Source organism: Furipterus horrens, unplaced genomic scaffold (genome assembly GCF_987537825.1).
Source record: "Furipterus horrens unplaced genomic scaffold, mFurHor1.1.pri manual_scaffold_2, whole genome shotgun sequence".
NCBI lineage: Eukaryota > Metazoa > Chordata > Mammalia > Chiroptera > Furipteridae > Furipterus > Furipterus horrens.
Genome location: NW_028327172.1, coordinates 163913018 through 163937825, shown reverse-complemented (window position 1 = coordinate 163937825; position 24808 = coordinate 163913018). Strand labels below are relative to the sequence as shown.

Genomic DNA, 24808 nt, shown 5'->3' with positions numbered 1-24808 from the left:
AAAATAAAAAGATAAAAAAAATTGCAACCATGAATTCTAGATTTAGCCAAACTATCAATCAAGTGTAAAAAATGGAATAAATACTGTTTTTCAAATATGCAAAATCCAAGAAAAACCTCTATGGCTTTTCAAGAAGCTAAAGAAAATGAAGAAATAAGCTAAGAAAGAAAATAACATGAATCTTGGACACACAATAGAGAAGAAAAGTGGATTAGTCAAAGGAGAGCAGTTCTGCAGCAAGTCTAGGGAGCAACAAATCTGGGCTGAACAGAGCAGCTGAGGGTTCCAGAAGATATGTCTCCAAAAAAGGTAGGGTGTGGGGAAGGTCTGACGATAAGAAAAAAATTAAGAAAGACATTTTTCGAAGTTGGTGGAGGGTATGAGAAGAGTTGGGTCAGATATTAGAAGACAGTGAAACAAGTAAAAACAACAAATGAGGCAATTGTTAATTCCAGGAAAAATCAAAGCTTATAAAATAGAGCAAATATAATCATAGCCTACTATTTGGCTTAGCAAAAAAAAAAAATTATCTAGCAAAAATAATAAAACCACAAATATGGAATTAAAAATTGTGAAATAAATACATTAAAATGATAAAGGAGATGAGGAGATAGGGGAGGAGATTAAAAATTCTGGCTTCGCAAAATAGAACGTCATACAAAAGAGTAAGTACTTATTTGCCTCTTGATAACAGCAATGAGTGAGGGAGGGGATGACTACTATGTTTTTTAAATAATTTATTTGTTTGTTTATTTTTAGAGAGAGGGGAAAGGAGAAAGAGAGAGAGAGAAACATCACTGTGTGGTTGCCTCTCACTCATGCCCCCAACTGGGGACCTGACATGCAACCTAGTCATGTGCCCCGAATGGGAATCGAACCAGCGACACTCTTGGTTCACAGGCCGACGCTCAATCCACTGAGCCTATTTTTTTATATGTAAGTCTTTTAGCATCATTTTATTTTTAAAACCATGCATATATATTAATGTGATAAAAATTTTTAAATGTATATCAGGAAAAAATTTAGATGAAATTACAATAATTATCCCTATGTGCTTTCTTTTTACAATTTAAATATTTGTTTTTAAAATATTTCTAAAATGTACTGAGGAAATAAAAAATATTTTCCATTAATAGAACTAAGCTATAGGTTTGTACTAAACTTATTTTATTTAAAAGACTTGGAAATAAAGCACTAGTTCCCCCCCTCATCTATCCTTATGGCCCACAAGATCTAAAACTCTTTACAGTCCTCTTTTTCATGTCATTGTTACTCACTCATAACTGTAGGTATTTAAGGGCAACTCAAAACCCTGAGAATATCCTTATGACAGGTTATCACAATAAGCACATACAAAACCTCCTCCCTCACTCCATTCCCCAGTGCTAAACATGACAGAAATGTGGAAATCTGTCCTGAACTATCTACCATATAAGCCTAAGACTTTTAGCAGTGAAATTTATCATTTTGATTATGCTATATGTATTAGGATTAGTAATAAACTCTAAGGGCTATAATAAACAAACAAATGCTGGGAGCTAGCAATTTTCTGATGTCATGAAGAACATGAAATTAGAAAGGAGTCTCTTCAGAATTCTAAAAAGCAAAAGCTAAGGTTAAAGTCAGGGTTCTAAATGTCTTTTCTCCCCAACAGGCCTGAGGGACAGGATATAGACTTCATTTGTGATTCCAGCTCACCAGTTACCTCCCCTCTTCCCCAGGGGGGCATATTAGCATTTCTATTAGTAGAGAAAAAGAGGAGGGTAGCTTGAAAAATTCCCATAGTAAATTCTAGCAGGTCCCTGTGTCCGCTACCCCTACTCTCTCTTTTCCTCCCCACTTTGCTACATTCCTCCAACAGAGATAACTAGTTTAGGGATCAAATTAAGAAGAAGATACAGGAAAGGGCAAAAGATAGAGCCCAGAGCGAAGTCCCAATCCAAGATGGCAGCAAAGTGGGTGGAGGTTGCACTCCCCTTCATCCATGACCACCACTTTCATTGCCTCAGTCAGAACAGCTCTGACTATTAGACCATGTTGACTCCCACTGTAGTATATCTTCTGAAACATATTTGAAAGTGGTGGGGAAAGCTCCTTCCAGCTCCAGCCTTTTGGTAGAGCTGTGGCAAGGTTCTGAGAGCTTCATGCCAATACTGCCTTGTCTACCCATGCACATCCTGGTTTAATATTTCTGCTATGCTGACTTTGGGGTCTATACACATGTCTACATTAGAGATGTCTATCAGGGCCTTTCAGTTTGACCTGGTTCAATCATTTCTTCCTCCTCCCATTCTACCCCTCTCTAATTTTCCTCACCCCACCCCAACAACACATACTCTTCGCTTTAGCCCCTGAAGTTCCTATCATTCCTTAGTCACGCCTTTTTCCTCATGTCTCAATACCTTTGCTGACGCTGTTTTCTCTACCCAGCATTTCTTCCATTCATCAATGTCCGTTTTGAAAACTTGTATTCATCATTTAATGGTCAACCCAAATATCACCTCCTCTATGAAGGCTTCCAGTTTTTTCCAGGCAGGATTATTACTCTTTTTTGTGCTCCCTGTATTAAAAACATCAATTTCAAAATATAGTTCACTGTTAAAATACCTATTTCCTATGCTAGGTGGTGAGTTCCCAAAGGACAGAAACTTCCTCTTATTTGTATCTCTAATACAGAAATTGGTACATAATAATTACCACTGTTTCCTAAATGATATGTGAACAGAATGGAAGATCAAAGATGGCAGAACCAAGGTCTGTGAAATTCCTGGGCACAAACTCCTACCCAGCATCACATGCAAAAAGGAATTTCACAAAAGATCTGAGATAGTAACTGTTGCAGACACACCTGATTCCCCAATTGACATTCTTTTGGGCCATCTCTGATTTCAACCATGGCTAGGATGGACAACTGTGTGAGTTAGACTCCTTTTTTAAAAAAATACTCACCTTAAGACATGTTCACTGTTTTTAAAGAGAAAGGAAGGGAGAGAAAAATAGAAAGAAACATTGATGTGAGAGAGAAACCATTCCGTTGCTTCCTGTATATACCCCGACTGAGGCTTGAACTCACAGTGAAGGTGTGTGTCCTGACCGGGAATCAAATTCACAACCTTTTGGTTACATTAATTTTTTTTTTTTTTGCTGAGCCAAATACTAGGCTATTTCCTATATTGGCAGAGAAACTGTGTTAATCCTAGTGAGACACGGTTGCTGCTACACAATGGAGAAAAATGAGGAGTAAGTTTGGATCTCAGGTGGTTCACTGGGCATCTCTTAGTGTTTCCATACCCACTGATCACAGGTAACAGGTAATTGCAGAAAGTCAGTGCCAGGCCCCTCAGGGTGAGGATCTAGTTCACCTACTGAGCAAGCAACCTCAGAAGTGCTGGCTGAGGGTGCGGGGAGACTAGAATGGATAGTGGAAGAGAGAGATGATGGATATCCATCGTGGCCTCAGAATCTGCTGTGCAAGGGGAACTGTAGCTTATTGCACTGTTAAATCCTCTTAGAGGCAGGGATCAGACTCATTTTTAAAGAATCAATGACAGAATGGAATTAATGAAGAACATCAATGGATCTGAACAGTGCCAAGAATGTAGCATAACAAACAGCACACTGCACTCTGGAATGTCACGCCAATAGTGCTGTGCAGGCCATGACTCATTTCCTGCTAAGAATAGCTTGCCTCAAATGCAAATGATGGAGCCCTACCCACACCCCTGCAGGGACCTCAACTGTGCATCTAGCCTTTCCTCTACCCGTTTCACCATCCCCACTCTGTCACTCCTGTCTGCTGAGATCACCTCCCAAATAATCTACCTTTACCCAAGTTCTAGTCTCAGACTATGTTTTCAGAGGAATCCAAGGGAAGACTGACGTCATGTTCAAACTGGAGTTTTCACAGCTTTATAACTTTGCATGGCCCTCTCTCCCAATAGCCTAGCTACCTACTTCCACAGCACTCTGTTTCTTTCAAATCACTTGTATGAGTGGTAGAGAAAGTGACAAGGGTGGTTGTTATTACCAACCCCCTGTCTTTTCTCATTATTTAAATGGATAAGGGACCTGAGGCTTAGAGAAGTTAAGTGTCTTGTCCAATGCCAAAGGGTTTCTAAGTGGTGTACTGATACCTACAGTAGATGCTAAGGGTGCCTCACACATATCTCCTTTATTAGGTCAGTTTATTCATCTCTCACTGGCTGTAGGCATTGTTGCTCTCCATGGGCATAAATGCCTGGAAGAGTGCATACTTCTACCCCAGCACGGGCTATGCACAGTGAAAGACTGACTGATAACAGGGGTGCCAAAGTCCAGCCCCTCTGTCTCAAGGTGGGACTTCTCTGTGGTCTCATTCTTTCTCCAGAGTTCCCCACATGATCAGGCTAAAGCTAGACTTCAGCTGGAACACCTTTGCCTGTCTTCATCCTCTGCCCTGTCCTTCCCTCAAGAAACCACTTGCATAACCCTGTTTCTAGAGAATGCAATCTAAGATAAGATCTATGTTTAATGATTTCTTTCTTTCTTTTTTTTTAAATAATGTATTTAACTTTATTTTTAGAACTTCTTTCTTTGGAAATAATCCTCTCAAGTATTTGTTTAATAGTAGGGTTCCAGTACAATGATCAGTTACTAAAAATAAATTAATTTATTTGCATCTTATGATTGACATTGGTCCCCCCAAAAATTGAACTAATAAAAAAAACTAAAAGAAAACTTTTTCTGCAGAAAAACAAATTTCAAAACATTACACGAGTATGGTTGTGAAGTTGTAATATAATTTTTACTTGCTTAAACTAAGAACTTGTAGATATATCTTTTCTGAAATGTTAGTAGCACTTTGAATTCCTCAAAAACACTAGAAAAAAATATGGAATGCTTCACGAATTTGCGTGTCATCCTTGCGCAGGGGCCATGCTAATCTTCTCTGTATCGTTCCAATTTTAGTATATGTGCTGCTGAAGCGAGCACTGTTTAATGATTTCTAGTCTGGTGGTTTCCCCACTGCAGAACGTCACGTGGTTATATAAATCCAGGAGAAACTACATACCGGTTCCTTACTTATTGTTGGCAACTCATCCAGCATAGACATCTGTCCAGGAAAATAATGTAAACTGACTTCATAGTCTGTATTATAGTAATACTACTAAGGAGTGTAGAATGTCTGCCTTAAATAAAGATACAGATATTGTGCTTTTAGACACAAAGTTTTAAATATTTCCATTAATATATTTTAGAGGCATCACATTATACCACAATATATCTTTGGCTAATTACAAATTGCTAGAAATCCAAGGTGTACAACAAAACTCAGAGGTCTATGTAATTAACCTGTCTCATTTTATAGCAGATTATAAAATAATTCTTCAGCTCAGAAGTATCTGCCTACAAAATTATAAAGTTATCACCTGTCCCCACATTATTCTGTTTCTTGAGGCCTAAAACAAGGTAAATTGTATTAACTTTAATTTTCTGAAAATTCTTACAGACAGTGGTTTGTTTTGTTGGCAATCATCCCTGAGAACTGATACCTGTAGGAGTCAAGATCCAACTAGGAAATCAGAAGCCACTTGGCACATCTAAAACAGGGACTTCAGTAACAGAGAATTAGTAGCACAGGCAAGGGAATTGCTCTTGAGAAGCCAAATAGGAAAAGGAGGCAGCCCAGAGATTACAGCAGAAAGCCGTGACAGCCCTAGGCTAGAGGGACTAGGGCAGAAAGCAGGTGCTGGGGTCCCCTGGAGAAGCTGGTGCCCTGGCTTCTTCCACCCTCCAACCCTTCAGTGTCCCCGCATTGGTTGACCCCTGACAGAGGCCAACTGACAAGGGGGAGCCTGGGAATCAGTGCAGCCTGCCAGGTTTGATTCCCCATCACAGTGAGCATAGCAGAGGAAGGGTAAGGAAAGCATGGCAGGCAAACAGAACCAGGACCAGCACATTCTCATAACACACACTGCAACAAAGACCTTCCGAAACAATCACAGGACCCCTTGTGGGAAGCAGTATGTCAAGATCATTGCCTGGAATTCTAACACCAGAGAACAATTTTGCAGCTAATGAAATTAGAAAACCAAAGAGAAAGCCTTGTGCCTCAGCCTGGTAGCAGCACTTAATGCTTATTTCAGAAAACCTCACTACCGGCCTTAGAAATAGTCTTGGGAACAGACTAGGCAGCTTTGTAATAAAGTATATTTCAAATCAGATCGAAGAAAAATGTATACAGTTTGTTGTTGCTGTTGTTTTGGTCCCCTAACTTCCAAGCCCTTGTACGAAATGTAAATATTTGCTGCCTCTCTTCTGTGATAGGCTGAAATTTAAGGGATCACTGAATTTAAAAATGTGTTTCTACATTTTGGGATAAACATCATTGTATGAACGCTAGATATTATAATTAATGACTAGAACAATACTCATCATTAAAATATAAAAAAAGTTGATTCAAGCATGGAATCTTTGAAGCAAGAAATTAAGTTAAGCAGAGAAAAGTCAACTGTACAAAGCAAATAAGCACTCAATGTAGTAAGTCCAATGATTTCTTTGAATCATTACTTTTCTTGTGCTTTTTTAATTTCAAAGATAATACCATCAAAAATTGGAGTATAATCAGAAACTGTGTTATGAATGATCGAGATTTGAAAAAGCAGAAAACTTGGAAAAAAACAAAAATGTTATAATCCCACCAGCACAAATACTGTTAGCATATTCATGTTCTAGCCATGAATCATTTTCTGAGTGCCACAAAAGGGAATTACTATTAATAGTTCTATGCCTGACAATGGAGAGTCTCAATTCGATTATTAGTCTAAGTCAATATCACAACTTTCACTTGTTCAAAGCACAGAGAGCAATGGAGAAGAGAAGCAGGAAAAACAATAAATTTGCTACCCTTCCCACCATATTTTGGTGATGCAGGAGTTGGGATCCAAGGAGAGCTACCACTGCTTAGATTGCCATAGACCATAAATCAATTGTCTGTATTCCCAATAGGTTTCCTATCCCCAGTGAAAATCATATTTCAAAGACTCCATGAATAGATCCTATGAGAAGGAAATCCCTACAGGGGTGAGAGCTAAAGTTCTATTAAAGAACATTTTTCCCATCTTCTTGCTTCAAGTTTTATTGCCTTGTGCTTAAAAATATTTGAATCTAGCAAAATTAGTCATCTAATTCTAAAGATGTAAGATCCAAAGTGTTCTCCCAAAACCTAGAATCTGTCACACAATTAGCACCGAATAATAATTAATTAATTAAAATTAATATTTTCTCATTTATACTCTTATGTGTATTGTTCTTAACTTCCATTGAGGTTGTAATCTAGGTGATCAAGGTCAGATCTCATATTTCCCTGTTATCCAACAGCCCAACTTACCCACCAAGCACCTAGTATATACTCAATGAGTACTTTTAATACTACTAATTTTAATTTCAAAATAAAACACAAGTAATTCATAAAAATTGCAAGTTACATTGTGGGATAAATTTCACCAGATATTAATATGGTTTTCTACCTTATTTCATTCAGTCCCATGCACACATACCAGCCCCCCAGAGCGACTTTCTTTGACTAAGTAATGAAAGCTCCCTGTCCCTTTCTGCCACCTTTTCCTGCTTTCTTTCTTTTCTTAGACAGAATGTTGGATATATTCCACACTAGAATGTGAGCTCCACTGTCCTTCTTATTTATTGCTATGCTCCTAGTGCCCAGAATACAACCTAGTTCACAGTGACATTTAGTAAGTATAGAACAAATCAACATGTGAATGAATTGTGTGCATACACAAAAAATTATATACAAAAATATTTGACCTAGAAAACATTTAAACTACTCTTAAAACATTAAAATATTTTTTATTTGTAACTTATACATGAAAGACAAATAAGTTGGACTCCACTAATTGACCATTGTAAAAAGTTTAAATGATACAAGTGTATAAAGTATGATACCCACCACTCTAAAAGAAGATATCCTGAAGAATTTGGGAAACAGTCTGGAAACTGATTACTAATGAGTAAAAAGTTATAAAGATTTAATTCTTTTAATGAGAATCCATTGAAATTTAATATTTCATAAACAAAAAAAATCTAAGAAAAAGAATCAGTTTTTTTACTTTAAATATTGAGTATTTACTCTGAGTCTCAATTTCCCCATCTGTAAAATGGGGATAATAATAACTAGCTCATAGGTTTGGTATATGATGTAAGTGACAAAATATATCTAAAGTCCTTAGCACAGTGTCTGGACATAGAAAAACAAAACAGGTGATAAGGATAGTAAGTTCAAAGACCAGTGAAAATCCAAGAGAAGGACCTACCCATGACAGTGGAGGTCAAAGAAACTGCTTGGAAATTATGGCACTTGAGTTTTGAAGGATCATCAGGCATCAGTCAAACCTGAGGACTGATGGAAGAGCATGTACCTGAACAAGAATGTTAACAGTCAGCAGCCTTAGGAAGGAAACAGTCTGCAGAAAACACTTTGAAGGCTATTCTGCAAAGGAAAGGCAAAACCACAAGGCAAAGAGGTCTCAAAGCAAGAGAGAAGTGAAATTGTTCAGCATAAAATCTGAACCCAAAACTGCAAGTGGGTGAGAGCAGAGAAGACGTGGAATAGAAGATTGAGAAAATAGAAGACTTGGTAATACAGTGAAAACCTTGTTTATAACTATTTGAGTCTAATTGAGCTCCATTATACATATAATTACAAAGTATTTTTTTTTGTACATATTGACTATGCAACAAATTTTCCAAGAAGGAAGCTATCATATAAAATTTATAACAACTGAACTTCGACATTTTGAAATTTTCCAAGAGTTGGTCACTGTATTAGTTTCCTTTTGCTGCTGTAAGAAACTCAATTTCAGAGGTCAGAAGTCTACCATGGGTAACCAAGTTGTGTTTCTTCTGAAGTTTTTGCAGAGAATCCCTCTTCTTGCCTTTTCCAGCTTCTAGAAACTGCCCACATTCCTTGGCTCATGGCCTTGCAACACTTCAACTTCTTCCCTTATTATACCTTCTCTGACTCTGACACTCCTGTCGCTATCTTAAGAGAACTCTTGTGTTTATATTGGACCCATTGGGCTAATCCAATATAATCTCTCCACCTGAAGATCCTTAACTTAATTACATCTGCAAATTACCTTATGCTACATGAGGTAACATATTAAGTTTCTAGAAATTAGGATATGGATCTCCTTGGAGGGGGCCAAGGATAATTTTGGGAAATCATCACTGACTATAACATTGCTTGTGGATTTTGAGTTGCCAATGTAAAACACTCATATCAGACAGTATGAGTCACAGTACCACTTTCAGTAATTCTAATATCTGACAGTCTTGTATGGCTCTGACATATTTCTGCCCAAGAATTTACATTTACATTATTTACTTAACTTGCTTTCCTTTTACTTCTTCTATAGTCACAGCATTTTTAAAGGTGTAAGTAAATAGGTCATATTATCCATATAAAAAGCAGAGGAATCATAACAAAACACGTCTTAAATATTTACTGCCAAAGGGGGTTATTGGATCTGATAAAACTGAGAACCACTGGCCTTGATGGTTAATTATTATTTCAGTGAGCTAAGTGGTACTGGAAAATCTGCCATATGTATTTTAAACCTTGTAGCAGTAGCAGCAAATCTGAAGTTGAAAGTATAAATATTCTATAAGAGATATGCCACTGAGTGAGCAGATGTGTTCCAGTGTACTGTAAGTTTAACTGAACCTCTTTCTTACTTCTGTGCGCATTCCTTCTCAGATACTACCCCCTACCTGCCCAGTCCCCTCAGCTCCAGACCCTCTGCTTCTAGCCCTGCAGGCATGAAGAAACTGACAGATAATGAAGCATTTGGGAGAGTCAGCTGAAGGATCACAGACAGCTGGCTCTTTACAGTTTCATGAAGCATCACAAAGAAAAAAATGTGGCTCCACTTATGAGAGCTCTTACATTAAAGTGTAAGTAATAATGGCAGCTAGAGGAGGCAGGATGGCCAGGGGCAGGGAGAAGGCAGTGGAAGGATAGGACAGGACAACTCAGATGGGAAGAGAGGACTATGAAATTGGAACAAGGGCCCACTGGGCTATTTCGGATTGCAGTAAAAACCTCAGGCTACCTATGAAGATATAGCTGTGTAGGAAAGGACAGGGATAGAACCCATGGTAAAGAAGACAGAAAACAGGCCTGAGTGACACCAATGTACTCCCACAGATAGAAGCATCATTTCCCCACAGCTCTAGTGCTGAGTTACATGCACCCTCTTCAGCTTCAGAGTTCCCTTGCTCTTCGTTCTGGGCTTGAAATTCAAGGTGAAGGAGCCTCTTCCTCATTGCTCTTGCCTCTACCAACAACCTTTGTATTTGTTCTTGGTCTCACTGTCTTTATGTTTCTGCCTCTTACTGTGTACCTATGAATGTCCTGACTCTCTCTCTCTCCCTTTCCCCCTGCCTCATCTCTTTCCACACTTTCTCTCCTAACAACAGGCTGGACAGAAACCAGCTAGTGTAGGAAAACCAATAAGCTACGGCTTTTCATCAAATTAACTCTGGGCCAGTCTATACATGTCTGCTCTGAGGTCCTGAACTTATCTCTGAGCCTGTAGAAATGCCAGAATAGTGGAGTCATATCAGCATCCAGAGAATTTGATCTAACTGAGCCATCCTGGAAGTAGTAATGTTGAACCATGGACAGGAGCAGTTTCTGGAGTCAAGCTGCTTGGATCCTGTTAGTTATTAGCTATAACCTTGGGCACGTTACTCAACAACTTTAAGCCTCAGTTTTCTCAGCTGCAAAATGGGGAGAATGACAGAAAATAATAGAACTTATTTCATGGAATTGTTCTGTATATTAAATTTTTAAAAAGAAAAAAAAAAAGGCATGAAAAGTGCTTAGCACCATTGCTGGCGTAGATGGGGTATGTATGCTAAATGCTGGCCAAATTTCAGCCTGTTGCCCAGCAAAACCATTTTATCCATCATGGATTATTTTGCATTAATTTTGACTTATAAAACACTGCATTATAGTTGAAAATATTGCATTAAGGTGTTTATCACAAATATTATGTTTTGTTTTGGGAACCTCCTCAGTTTTGTGTCTACCTCATTCCTCTCATCTGAGATGGAGACCGGTCACGGCAGCGATTCTGTAGCTCTGGAACCATCAGCACGGACACTGGGAATCCTATCGTTTGCATTTTATTTGTCCAGATTTTCCTTGCTACGCTTTTCTTATGTGGACTATTTTATATCTCCCTCCTATTTTACCCCTCTATTGATTGTTTTGTGACTGAGTTGTGGATATTTGAGAATATATTTTTTGTTTGATTTTGTCTGGATTTGGACTTGTGTCATTATGTAGAAAGTTAGCATATTCGCGAATTAGACTCCTGTCCTTAGTTTCTTTTTAAAGGAAAATTATTCCCAATTTAAATAAAATGCAGAAAAAATGTTTTGTAAATCCATGACCTGATGGCAAATACAAGACTCCTGAAACTAATCCTTTTTAAAAAAGTCTTTACTATCAATACATTACAAGAAAATAAGTTTAAACCGATTAATGTTTTAAATAATTCTCTGCAGAAGCCTAACATGTCACTAATAAAACCTGAACCCTAATTAATGTATTTGCTAAAATGGGATGTATTTGCAAGGCAGCCTGGGGTTGATCTCATTTAAAATATCAATATAAGGATGTAGAACTTCTCTAGGAAATAAGTAGCAAAATGTCTCATAGAAGAGCAGTCAGGGGCAGGAAGGCAGGGAGAGGCATGAGTTGGAGGGTGTCAGGAAGACAGCAGAGAGAATTGAGGAATGTGGTGAACTGGAAGAGCCTGCCCTGGTCAGAGGGGGTAGTGGCCTTTCAGCTACCGGTGACTATTGTCATTTGGAAATGCACGCTAATGTTTCAGATATTCCAACTTTTCAGTGCAAGCCCGAAATCCTCATATGTATGTGAAAACACTCACATTTAAAATATTGGCTGAGAATTTTTAAAAATCACTTAAATGGGCAAAACAAAACATGACTGAGTTGTAAATTTCCAATTTCTGCATAGAGACTCATTTTTGTTCAAAGAAAAGGAGGAAAAGAGATACATTTTCATTCTTTCCTTCTGATATCCTATTTACAGCATTTCTAAAACATGACATATTTTAATTTATGCACTTAGAGAAAACTGAAATCAATGATCATTGAGGTTTATGTATTGGTTTTTCTGGGAAAAAAAAATAGTAGGCTCTTCTAGAATCCCTGTTGCTTTGAGCCTATAGAGGTGATCGCCATCTCTTTTAAATTCATCTTGCTGGTTCTGTCACTTTTTTATTCAGGTTGCATCTTCCAGAAAGCCACTCGGCACTTTCATAGGCCATGAAAAGATAGCATGAGTGAAAGATAATATGGACTTCACTTCAGGGAGTAGAATTTCCTCTTAATCTCCTGTCAGGGCCTTCAAGGGGAATTGTCACTACCAGGACCAATTTTCCTCAAGCTAGATTCAGTGTTCAGATCCTCACTGTGATATAAAAGGCCCAAACGGACTCTTTCTTTCTTTTCTTTCTTTCTTTTTTTTTTTTTTTTTTTGCCAATATGAACTACATAAATGGAAAGAATTTAACTCTTGGGCACTATGAACTCATCTTCTGTTTTCTATTTCTTTCCCAAATCTAGCTGCTACATTACAAACTTCTGTAGCCTATTATTACATAAGAGTTTCTCTCTTTCCTTACATGCCTCCAAGTAGGGTACAGATCATTCTTAGAGACTCTAGAGGCTCAATGCAGGAAGTACATGGCCAAGAACACAGAGCACATGTGGGAAAACACACAAGACGGAGCAGATACTTGACAAGAATCAAGCGAAGGCTATGAGTCATTTGTGGGGAGATAATAGGAAAGAAAAACTGATCCAGCAGTCACACTCTTTGGTATTTACGCAAATGAATGAAAAGCTTATAGTCACACAAAAACCTGCACATGGCTGTTTATAGCAGCTTTATTCATAACTGCCAAAACTCGGAAGCAACCATGATGTCCTTCAGTAGGTGAATGGATAAATAAACTGTGTTAAATCCAGACAATGGAATACTCTTCAGTGTTAAAAAGAAACAAGCTATCAAGCCATGAAATGATGTGAAGGAACTTTAAATGCATATTACTACCTGAAGGAATCCAACCTGAAAAGGTTACATACTGTATGATTCCAATTATAAGACATTCTAGAAAAGATATAACTATGGAGAGAGTAGAAACATCAGTGGTCCCAGCAGTTTGGGAGAAGGAAGGCAGGAATAGGTGGAGCACAGGGGGCATTGAAACTGTTCTGTGTGGTATTATAATGGTGGACACACTTCATTATATTTGTCAGAACCCATAGAATGTATAACACCAAGAGTGAACCCTAATGTAAACTGTGGACTTTGAGTGACAATAAAGTATTAATGGTGGGGATGTTGATAGTGGAGGAGCTGTGTGTGGGAGTGGGGGGAATAGAACTGAGGAATCAGAAGGGCAAAAGAACACAACTGAAGGGCATAAGTACAGAATTAGAAAATGAAAATAATACCATAAGAAATGTTCAAGAGCCTCTTTTCAGTCTTTGGCAGGAAAAATTAGAGCTACTTCTCCAGGTGGGGATCTGAGACTAACAATGGGCTCTGTTACTGTTCATGGCATGATTGGCTTAGGTGTCAATGGGGGCATGAGATGTTTTTTCAATATATTTATCAACATTTAGGAAGCACTCATATACTAGGTACCAGAGAGAAGGAGCTAGAGGAAAGGTACAAATATTAACAAAACACTATTTCCATTAGGAGGAGAACTTGCTGTGGGATAGAGGGACATGACAGTCTACACATGAGGAGGAAGAGGGGAAATGAGGGTGGGAGGGAGAGATGAGGGTGGCTGAACAGGGAAGTACCAGCCTCAATGCTACAAATTAGGGTATTAGCTCCCTATCAACTAACCATGGACATTTGTGACCCTACATCACCTAACCAATTAATGTTTAGTCTGAATTGATTTTATAGGTAAACGATGCAATTTTAGGAGCCAGGATAAAATCTTCCTACCTACCAAAAATTGTTTCCTGATTGTTAACACCAGAAATTCCTCCCTTTCAACTCAATTTCATTGGCTCCTGTTGCCTATTAAAATGTAAATACCCTTAGGAGACATTAGACTTTAAGCCATATAATTCAAGAGTAACTTACTGTGAATTTATTTATCAGATCTGTGAAGATGGCTTTGATAGAAGAAAGAATATAGTAAACTCAAGATTACTGAACACCAGGAAATGCTTGGGCAGGAGACTGAGAATATTTAAAACACTTCGTTAACTTTAGGCATTGGCAATTTAAGTTCACCCTGATTAAATCAAATGAAAGCAGTGCAATCACCGAATAATTGCAAAGCAAGTGGAACATTGATTGTATGCTATTTTTACTATTAATACTGTTTTTAATCTTGAAAAGATACTTGGAAAGTAGAAAGTGGGAGGGGGAAAATGAATCTTTTATTTATTTCAGCCTCACTCCCTGAAGTTGTACGTTGAGATAACAGAATAGTCATTTGCCAGTCTTTGTTTTCTGTGTATTTATTTTCCTCTGATTCCCTTAAGCTGAGGGGCTCAAGAATGGGTTTTGGGTATTCTCATGTCCTAAAAAATAGACCTCAACATAACCTAACCTCCTTAATTTTTACCAGACTTTTTATAAAGATCACAAGACCTAGTATGACTCTCACCACATCACTATGACCTTGAGTTTCTCTCAAGAGCATCCTAGATGCTACGACCACCATGCTAGCCTCCAAGGCCAGCTCTTTTAAATTTCTGGCCAACGTACATACATAAAGCCCTTCCCTTGGTTCCCTTAGGATACCAGGATATTTGGTATTTTTAAGCCAAAGGAACGTAAACATCGAAGAGAAATAAAGCATAAAACAGCCTAACTTCTACAGGAGCATTTCTTGATCACACCACAGTTAGCTAATTCCACGGGTCTAAGGCCCTTCCTGTTCCAGGCTCTGCCTCCCAATCTAGTGACTACATGCAAGCAAAAAGCCCAACAGCATCACTGTATCCAGCCTGGAGCCCTTAACTCTTACATCCCTGCACACAAATACCTATGACCAATCACCAGGGACCCAAGAGCTTTCTAGGGACACTGCCTCTCAGCTGCTCCCACTTATTCCATGTCTTGTCTGAGACCTGCCTCTTCACCAGTTAATTAATGACTTTGTCCTTCAGAAGAAGAAGCTATCATTCACTTAACATATCTCCCCTCCCACCCTATACAAGCCCCTTGGATTCTGGTTGACTACATAGAAGGCCAAATAGATATTTACCCACAAGATAGCATTATATCTATGTAAAAAGAAATATCACCTGTCAAGGACAAGGAGGAATGAGGGAGAATGAGCAGCTGGCTTGTTGCATCAAGTTCCCCGCTAGACTGGAAGAAACAGTCTCTAGGGCAGGGTCCATATGTCCATGTATATCACCCCTGTTACCTAGCATAGTGCCTGGTGTAATTAGGTACCCAATAAATAATTGTTATGTTAAAGAATAAATGAATAAATTCAATGATTTCCCCACCACTTAAAATCTGAAGTGAAAGACTAACGTAGTACTCTGATACAGCCCCTGATAAATACTGATTTTAAGGACATCAACAATAAAGCCTCCATTGATCAAAATCCAGCACTAAATTTTCTCTACTGTTCACTCTCCAATATAAACACTCAAATATGCTAAGCTGGAGAGAGACTAATCATCTAAATAACCCACTAGAGATGGAATCACCCCAAGGCAAAGGCAATACTTACAAAACACAGAGTCACTGAGCCAAAACGAAGTTCCTACACTCAAAACAAGAAACTGTCATATTTATTAAGAGCTAGTATTTATTAGGAAGTTATTATGTGCCAGAAAATATAATAGGTACATATTTATATTGTTTATTTAATCCTTAGGACAACCCAAAAAGTTAGGAACTATCATCTTCATTTTACAGATTTTTAAAGTAAAGCATAGAGAAGCATTTTTGCTCATGGTCACTTGTTCAAGAGGTTAATAGTTTTTAACTTTGAAGCCAGGCTGTCTAGGTTTAAATTCTGACCCTGCCTCTTCCTAGATGGGTGTACTGGTCTTTTCTAGCTACTACAGACAACCTCCCTACCCTCTGCTGCCTTATCTGTAGGGAATATGTCCCAAGACCGCCAGTGGATGCCTGAAACCCCAGATAGTACTAAACCCTGTATATACTATGTTTTTTCCTGTACATATGCACCTATGATAGAGCTTAATTTACAAATTAGACACCATAAGAGATTAACAACAATACAAATAGAACTATTTTAACAATATACTGTAATAAATATATCTTATTGTATTGTATTCACCTTTTCATTGAAAGAAGCACTTCACAGCTTCTCTCTGGCATATCCAAATTACCAGCATGATTACTCTTGTGCTTTGATGCCATTATTAAGTAAAATAAGTGTTACTTGAGCACAAGCACTATGATAGTTGATTAGAAAACCAAAATGACTAAAAAGTGGCTAACAGGTGGGGAGTGTATACAGCATGAAGATGCTGGACAAAGGGATGATTCACACCCTGGGTGGGACAGAGCTGGACAGTGAGATTTCATCACATGGCTGAGAATAGTGCACAATTTAAAACATACATATTTATTTCTGGAATTTTCCATGTAATATTTTTGGACCAGGAGTAACTGAAACCACACAAAGTAAAACTGCAGATGGGGTTAGGGAGTAAGTGTGTAACAAAATGCCACAGACTGGGTGGCTTAAAAACAACAAAAATGTATTTATCACAGTTCTAGAGACTGGAAGCCCAAGATCAGGGTGCTAGCATGTTGAGGTAAGGCTTGCAGACTTCTCACTGTGTCCTTACATTGTCTTTACATGGTGGAACGGGCTAGGGAGCTCTGAGGGATCTCTTTTGTAAGAGCATTAATCCAGCAGGCTCTCTCTGGAGTATGCCCACCCTTTTATTCCCTCTCAGGCACACATCTTCACTTTTCTAAACTCTAAGGCTCCCATGACACTTGAAACCAAGAGAGCAAAGGGCAGCAGCAGCTCATGCCAGACTAACCCACTGAACCTGTCTCTGAGGCCCTTTTTTCTCTGACTTCTTTTTTTTCTAATTGTTGTTCTATTACAGTTGTCCCACTTTCCCCCATTGCTCTCTTCTATGACTTCTCAGTGAGCTAACAGCAGCCCTGCCTTGGCTCACTTCTTTCCTATAACATTTCTAGGGAACCAAAGCAGAGCACCACCTAGGATCTCTCCTGTTGCTTCATCTACCCTAAGCCCTTCCTTTATTTCACTCTCACCAGCTCTAATAAATATACTCTCAAAATAAAATAAAATAAAATAAAAAAGAGCATTAATTCGATTCATAAGGCCAACTTTCTAATACCATCACCTATAGGGGTTAAGATTTGAATTCGGCGGAAACAAATATTCAGACCATAGGACTAGGCAAACATAACTGAACCCATCTGTGCCTCAGCTTCCTCACTTACAAAATAGAGCTATTAAATGTATCGGTTAAATTATTGTCTCTCACCAGAAACCTATTTTTCTGTAACCAGCTTTGTGATGTTAGGCTTGGGAGTCTGCAAACACCTTCCTGCTTAGTCAGCTGGCTTCTTGTTAGCTCTGCCAGTAGGGAGCGCTAGAGGGGCTGCAGAGCTAGAAAAACAAGAAGGAACTGGGACTGCTTCTTGTGCACTTCCTCTGAGCCTCACCTTCATAGCACATCTCACCTTCTTGCAAAGCCACTGAACCAGTTTGCAATGTTTTCCCGGTACTTGCAGAGAATCAGCCTCATAGTGTGCTGGCCTGTACCCTGTCCTCAGAGGTCTGAATTTCAACTCTGTGGGACCCTCCCTTTAAGTATCTAAGAAGTTTTAGTAGTTCTGGGATTTCCACCCAGGATTAATATTTCCATTATCTGGTTAACAATTTTATAGCCAGTTAAGAATTCTTTATATCATAGTCTCTCTGTTGAAATTATTGGTTGTGATTTCATTGTCTTGACAGACCCCAAAGGATACAAGAACACCCACCTCAGAAGGCTGTTGAGAGTATTAAATAAGTTGGAAGTTAAGTGCTCATAACTGAACCTGAAGCACAGTGTTTGCCATATTAATGTTGGCTCTTCTCTTTTTTTCAACCAAGATGATATTTTTCTAATAAAAATAGCTACCATCTACTTAGGCACTAGGCTTAGAAATTTCATAGTTGTTATCTCTTTAAGTCTCCTTAGATGTTTTGCATTCTTGAAGTGTTTTTTTCCCTATCAATTGGCAACAAGAATGGTATTCTGAGTTAATATGTTCATTATCTTGACAGGTTAGGCAAGCACTTTAAACACTTCAAACATCCACATTAGAAGAATAATTGTTTAACATGAACTTCTCCAAATTCTAATCTATTTATATCATTGTCCTATGTATCAGCAGAAATTAACATAATTTAAATGTATGTGTCTGTCTGTTTTTCTGAGGATTAAGATTTTGGAATTTCAGACTGCAACTAAGGGAATACACTCAAAAGGCACAAATTTTCAGTTTTAAAATAAATAAGTCCTAGGGATGTAATGTGCAACACGATGACCAGAGCTAACACTGCTATATGACATACGGGAAAGTTGTTAAGAGAGTAAATCCTAAGAGTTCTCATCACAAGGAGAAAAATTTTTTACCTTTCTTTTCTTTTTATTGTACCTATATGAAAGGATGGATGTTAGCTGAACCTATTGTAGTAATAATTTCATAATAAATGTAAATCAAGGTATCATATTGCATGCCTTTAAATTTATACTGGAAAAAAATAATAGGTTAGCATTCTAATAGGGACTATGTAAAAACATTAAAAATATTTGACTTTGTCAAGGCATTTTGATAAATTAATACATATTATTATAATTTTTAATGTGTGGTTATTAGGCAGTACTTAACCTCTGTGAATATGATAACTTCATACAATATAAGTTTTTAAACTTTATAGCTTCAAATTTGCTGAACATGAATTGAAAGGAAGTTGCAATGTATGAGACTGGAAAGAGTTGATATATCTTTTTCCCTTCTTGGATCATCTCCATTCAGTCTACTAGTCCAAGTAAGGGAGATCTTTTGAGAATTGTCTCTAGAAAAATGGATGGTGACAAGTTCAACTTCCTACACAGGCTTATCACATAAGCAGACAACTGAAGGCTGGTGCAAGGCCCTCCATCTAATTAGATCTGCCCCACTGGCCATTGGAGAGTCACCAGTGTAGTGCACTTCTTCAGAGATGAAAATGAACATGCTACCTAGATGTTTGAGAATGATGTTGGATAATGGAAAAAGATCCAAAGACAAGCAATCTTTTTCATGGGAGTCTAAGAACTATATGAGGAATAATTTTAAAAACTGATATTAATAATGTACAAAATAGAAGAATTGGGGGGGGGCTATTTCTCTCCCAATCTAGGAAAGGCTGTCATATGTGAGAAAGAATGTGGCATACTAATTCTAGGGAGTTACAAGGACAGAAATAGGCACAGTGGCTTGAAATTACAGGCTATCCTATGTGAATAAACATATATAAAAGATTTTACAATTTCAGTGACCCAAAATGAAATGAACTGCCAAGGAGATAATGATACCCCTGTCAAAATGGAGTATTTATGTATTGGTTATAAACCATATGCTAGGGATAATGGAAAAATTAAGTTAATAAATAAATCTACGTGTGTGTGTGTGTGTGTACGTGTATTAAGATTTTAGAATTTTCTACTGTTTTGTATCAATGAAATATTATAGAATTTAAAAATTAAGTCCCTATTTTGTGCTAGACACTAAGATATAAGTGCTTCAAATATATTATCTCATTTTATTTCTAAAATAAACTATACTTCTTCATAGAAATATGTCCAAGTGTACACATCTATAAAGTGACAGAACCAGAAATTGAAACCAACTCTTTCTGACTCACAAAGTTCATGTTTCAGCCAGTTCACTGCGAGTTATAGGTGACGGTCATTCTCCATAGCCAACGCTGAGAGAATAAAGATCATTAAAAAATATGAACTGAGATAGGAGTAGATGCCTTCACTGTGAAGAGCTTAGAAAATAAAGACCTGAATGTGGAAAAGCATGTTCTTGACCTTGCTTTCAGAACTGCTTGTGAGTCATGGGAAATTCTAAGATTTTATCACTGGGTTTCCAGAATATCTCTCATTCCATTTTATTTCAAGGATCTTACTGCAACTTCAGTTTTACAATTACGGAGACAAAGTAAATGAAGACCTCAAAATATCTTGTTTCTGGGTGCATCTTTGCCTACTAAAACAAGTCAGTCTCTTCAGGAAAACAGTAAAAGCACCCACCAAAATAATTACTTTTTAAAGGAACAATGCTGAGGGGAACAACGTACCTTTTGCTTTGTGCTTGCTTTCAGGCCAGCTCTGGAGCGACTCTTGGACTAGAGGAAAAACGAGAAAGAAATCTATGAAGAGCACAATATAATAGTAGACCTTATTTTGATGTCATTTCCTCTAGAAGGTATATGTTTTAGGTTAAAATTCTTTCCCCTAATCTTCCTTCACAGCCTCTAGCAATCTAAAAATAGAAGCATAGCATGAACTCCAGTGCTGAATTTTACATACTGCATAGAAAACTGTTTAAGTCCTGGAGCTGAGAATGCAGAGATGCACCTACACTTTGTCAATGCTGTGCTCATACTTACCGATTCAGCATCTTTCTCAGGCAGAAACCCAAAACTGCAAACATAAGGAAATACTTTTAGCTATAATAAGGCAAGGGGAAAGAAGGGAGAAATAAATAAAAGAAGAGGTAAGGGGGAAGGAAGAGACAGAAAAATAGATGCTCTATAAATTGGAAAATGAGAAAATAGAGGCAGAATGGAAGAGCACATTTGACAAGATTCCCAAGTGTCTTTCTATAGGGTGGATTTTTATCACTGCTAATTTCAATTTATTTTTATTAGATTAAAACAAATCTCTCAAAAACATAAGTTCTTAGAGAGATTTTTTCTTTTTTTCCAGTTTGTTCACAATTATTTAACTTTATATGGAATTAGGAACGATAAAAACAGGCATTAATCTATGCATGAGATTAAGTCAGTATAGAGTCCCATTATTACTTTCCTCCCAATGAGAAAAAAAAAAAAATCAAGCTCACTATGTTTAGCATAAAGTGAGTATATTTCACCTTAAGTGTAGTGTGAGTCAAAGTTAACTCATCTAATTACTACAATGTAGGCACAAAAAAATGTCTCCCTAAGTCAGTAGTCCTCAAGTTGTCTGCTCCAGGATCCCTTTACACTCTTAAAAATTATTGAGGCTCCCAAAGAGCTTTTGTTTGTATAGGTTATATCCATTGCTATTTACTAATAGAAATTAAAATTGAGAATATTTTTTCATTTAAAATATTTCTTTCAATTCAATATTATTTTATATTAAGTTTCAGGTGTACAGCAGAGTAGTTAGACAATCATATACTTTAGAAAGTGTTCCCCCTAATATTTCCACTACTCAGCTGACACCATACATAGTTATTAGCAGTATTAGTGACTATACAGTTGTCCCTCTCTATATTGCAGTTCACTTGTCGCGGCCTCACTGTATCGCGGGATTTTTAAAAATATTATATTTAATTATTTATTGCGGATTTTTCACTATGTCGTGGGATTTTGCGGTACTATACAGTAATTACTAAAATAAATGTAAGGTCTCTACTTCGCAGATTTTCACCTATCACGGGGGGGAGGAGGGTGGGTCTAGAACGTAATACCCGTGATAAGTGAGGGATCACTGTATTTTCTATGCTGTAGTTTATTTACTTCCCTATGACTGTCTTGTAAACTACCAAACTGTACTTCTCAATCCCTTCACCTTTTTCACCTAGTCCCGCAATCCCTCTCCCCTCTGGCAACCATCAGTTTGTTCTTTGTATCTATGAGTCTGTTTCTGTTTGTTTGTTCAATTTTATTGTTTCTTAGATTCCACATGTAAGTGAAATCATACGGTATTTGTTTTTCTCTGACCTTTTTCACTTAGCAGAAAACCCTCTAGGTCCATCCGTGAAGGTGCAAATGGTTAAATTTTGTTGTTGTTTTTTTTATGGCCAAGTAATATTCTAGTGTATTAATAGCTTTTTTATATACTCATCTACTGATGATTTCGGCTGCTTCCAAATCTTGGCTATTGTAAATAATGTTGCAATGAACATGAGACTGAATTAGTGTTCCAGGTTTCTTCAGATAAATTCTCAGAAGTAAAATCTCTAAATCAAAAGGCAGTTCCATTTTTAATTTCTTGAGGAACCTTCGAACATTTTCACACTGGCTGAACCAATATGCATTCCTACCTACAGTGCACAAGGCTTCCCTTTTCTCCACATCCTCGCCAGCACTTGTTGTTTGTTGATTTGTTACTGATGGCCATTCTGACAGGTGTGAGGTAATCTCTCTTTGTGGTTTTAATTTGCGTTTCTCTGATGATTAGTGATTATGAACATTTTTAGGACTGAGAATTTTTTAAAATACACATTTATTCATTTTAAAATAGTAATAATAAACCCATTACATGTTAAATAACATATTTCTATATATTTTATGTATATTCCCAAACAGAAAAATACTAGTGAGAAGATGCCATGTTTTTCAAATTTTTGCAACTCTAGCTTAAATAGAAGATAGCTAGATCCTCATATTTGCTTCTGCACTTAATCTATTTTGCTATGATACGCTTTTGGTTAAAGTAAATGAGAAAAAATCAGCCTCATTCAGATATCTAGCTGGAAAATAAAGAGTATTTGTAATAATCCTTTTAGATGGTTGTGAATATTCTTCTCTAATAATAAGCTGAAACTTGACAACTGGTAGTTTCCTAAATTAACTTTTTACACTCTGTTACATAAAAAGTTTTAGTCTACCTTGAAGTTTGAATGGATCTTTTACCCATGCATGATTTTACAGCATCCTGCATTGATTATTTGGAAACTAGTTGTTTAATGAGTTATGGAGGTTTCCCAAATATTGACATATTTTATTACATAATATTTTTAATCATAATAATTAATCACCAACCTCTCCTGAAAAAGCTGTAACAGTTGGTAAGGTATCCGGCCCACAGTAATGGATACAGTTTCCCAAAATTCTAATTTTCACTTGAAAGCTTACATTTTATTATGAGCAACAAATACTGTCAATTGCTTTCCTTACAGCAATAGATTCACTTCATTTTTGCAAACATGTCTGCCAGCTACATGAATGTGAATCTACTGCTTGTTCTTTGAAGTTAAAATGATACTTTAGGAAAAACGAGGCTAGTCTGGTTGCCAATTCAATCATATAAGTGCTTTTCTTCAAAACAGCCACTGAATGTTTATGTACAGAAGTGCTTCATGCATAGTTTCCATTTTGTCTAATAGAATCCTAAAAAGCTGTGTATTTAGGGGGTTCAGTTTAGTAAACTCAATAATTTTTACTATTTCATCAAGGTTATTTTTAGTGAAACTGGCTTTTCTTTTTTCTGCAATGCAAATGCACAGAGCTAACATTATAAGAACTACTAGCACAGGTTCGTGCTACTGACTGAATTCATGCTTTAGCACAAGCAGTTTTCACCACCATTGCTCTTGCACAATCAGGGCAGATGTCATCCAGTAAAACAGGGGGGGAAAGCAAAGAACATCTTCTTAATATTGATTATGAAAAGAGTTTTGGCTTCTCACTCTACTTTCAAGAACCATCGCACATAATCGTTTAAAGCAGACTCTCCCACATTCATAGATATGGAGCTTAGGAGGAACGGCACCAATTAAACGCAAGTTGTCATTGTCCCTACTTCATTCCTGCTGCCTTAGAGGAGAGAGACCAAGAGACCAATCGAGAGTAGGCTTCCTACTGTTGGACAGAGGCTGGGATGGGTAGAGGAACTTTGTAAGAAATCTAAAGGATTCATCTTTCACTTATTCATACAGTGTTTTGAGATCCGTTTAGACTATTAGGTGCTAAATTGTTTCCCACTCCAAAAAAAGATTCATATGCTGAAGTCTTAACTCCCAGTGCTTTAAAATGGGACTATATTTTGGGACAGGGCCTTGAAAGAGGTAAATAAGGTAAAAACGAGGTTCCATGAATGGGCCCTAATCCAATGTGACTGGTATCTCTATAAGAAGAGGCGATTACGATACAACACATATGCATAGAGGAAAAACCACAAGAGAAAGAGAGGACAGAGATCTCTCCAGAAAACCAACCCTGGGACACCTTGCCCTTGGACTTGCAGCCTGCAGAACAGTGGGAAAAAAACTTCTGTTGTTTAAAATGTCTGTGACATTTTATTGTGGCAATATAACAAACCAGTATTATATAGACCCCGACGAATCTACCCCCAAAGAGGGTAAGAAACTAAAAAATGAAGGTCCAGCAAATCCAACTCCTGAATAAAAGAGGCCATTCCCATCACATTCATTGTCAGTCACATACATCCCAAGGAAGAATGTCTGGGTCAGTGATTCTCAAACTTTAGAGTTCATAAAGGTCATTTCAGGGGCTGTTAGCAATGGAATTTACCAAACCCCAACTCCAGAAATTCTAAAGCAGGGATATAGAGGGGTTCCCAGGAATGTGCATGATAACAAGCACCCCAGATATATAATATATATATATATATATATCCTAGATACATATGGTAGGTTAATTACAATTTGAGGATCACTTGCCTGCCAAGGACAATGGTAACTTGGAATGGAAAGTAGGAAAATACAGAA

The 24808-nt window shown here is 37.5% G+C and overlaps 1 protein-coding gene and 1 non-coding gene across 3 annotated transcripts in view; both read right to left on the bottom strand.

The window, feature by feature from the left end:
* Positions 1–24808, bottom strand: part of RASGEF1B (RasGEF domain family member 1B) — a 565627-nt gene that overhangs the window by 401637 nt on the left and 139182 nt on the right. For both annotated transcript variants that reach the window (XM_090266714.1, XM_090266713.1), the window contains exon 2: positions 20445–20492. Coding sequence is in view for 1 of the 2 variants with exons in the window: in XM_090266713.1 (XP_090122839.1) it covers positions 20445–20492 (48 nt within the window). In the remaining variant the exon portion in view is untranslated. The remainder of the gene's footprint in view (positions 1–20444; positions 20493–24808) is intronic.
* Positions 4865–4971, bottom strand: LOC150019866 (U6 spliceosomal RNA). The gene has a single exon (XR_016509363.1). It is a non-coding gene; the product is annotated as a U6 spliceosomal RNA (small nuclear RNA).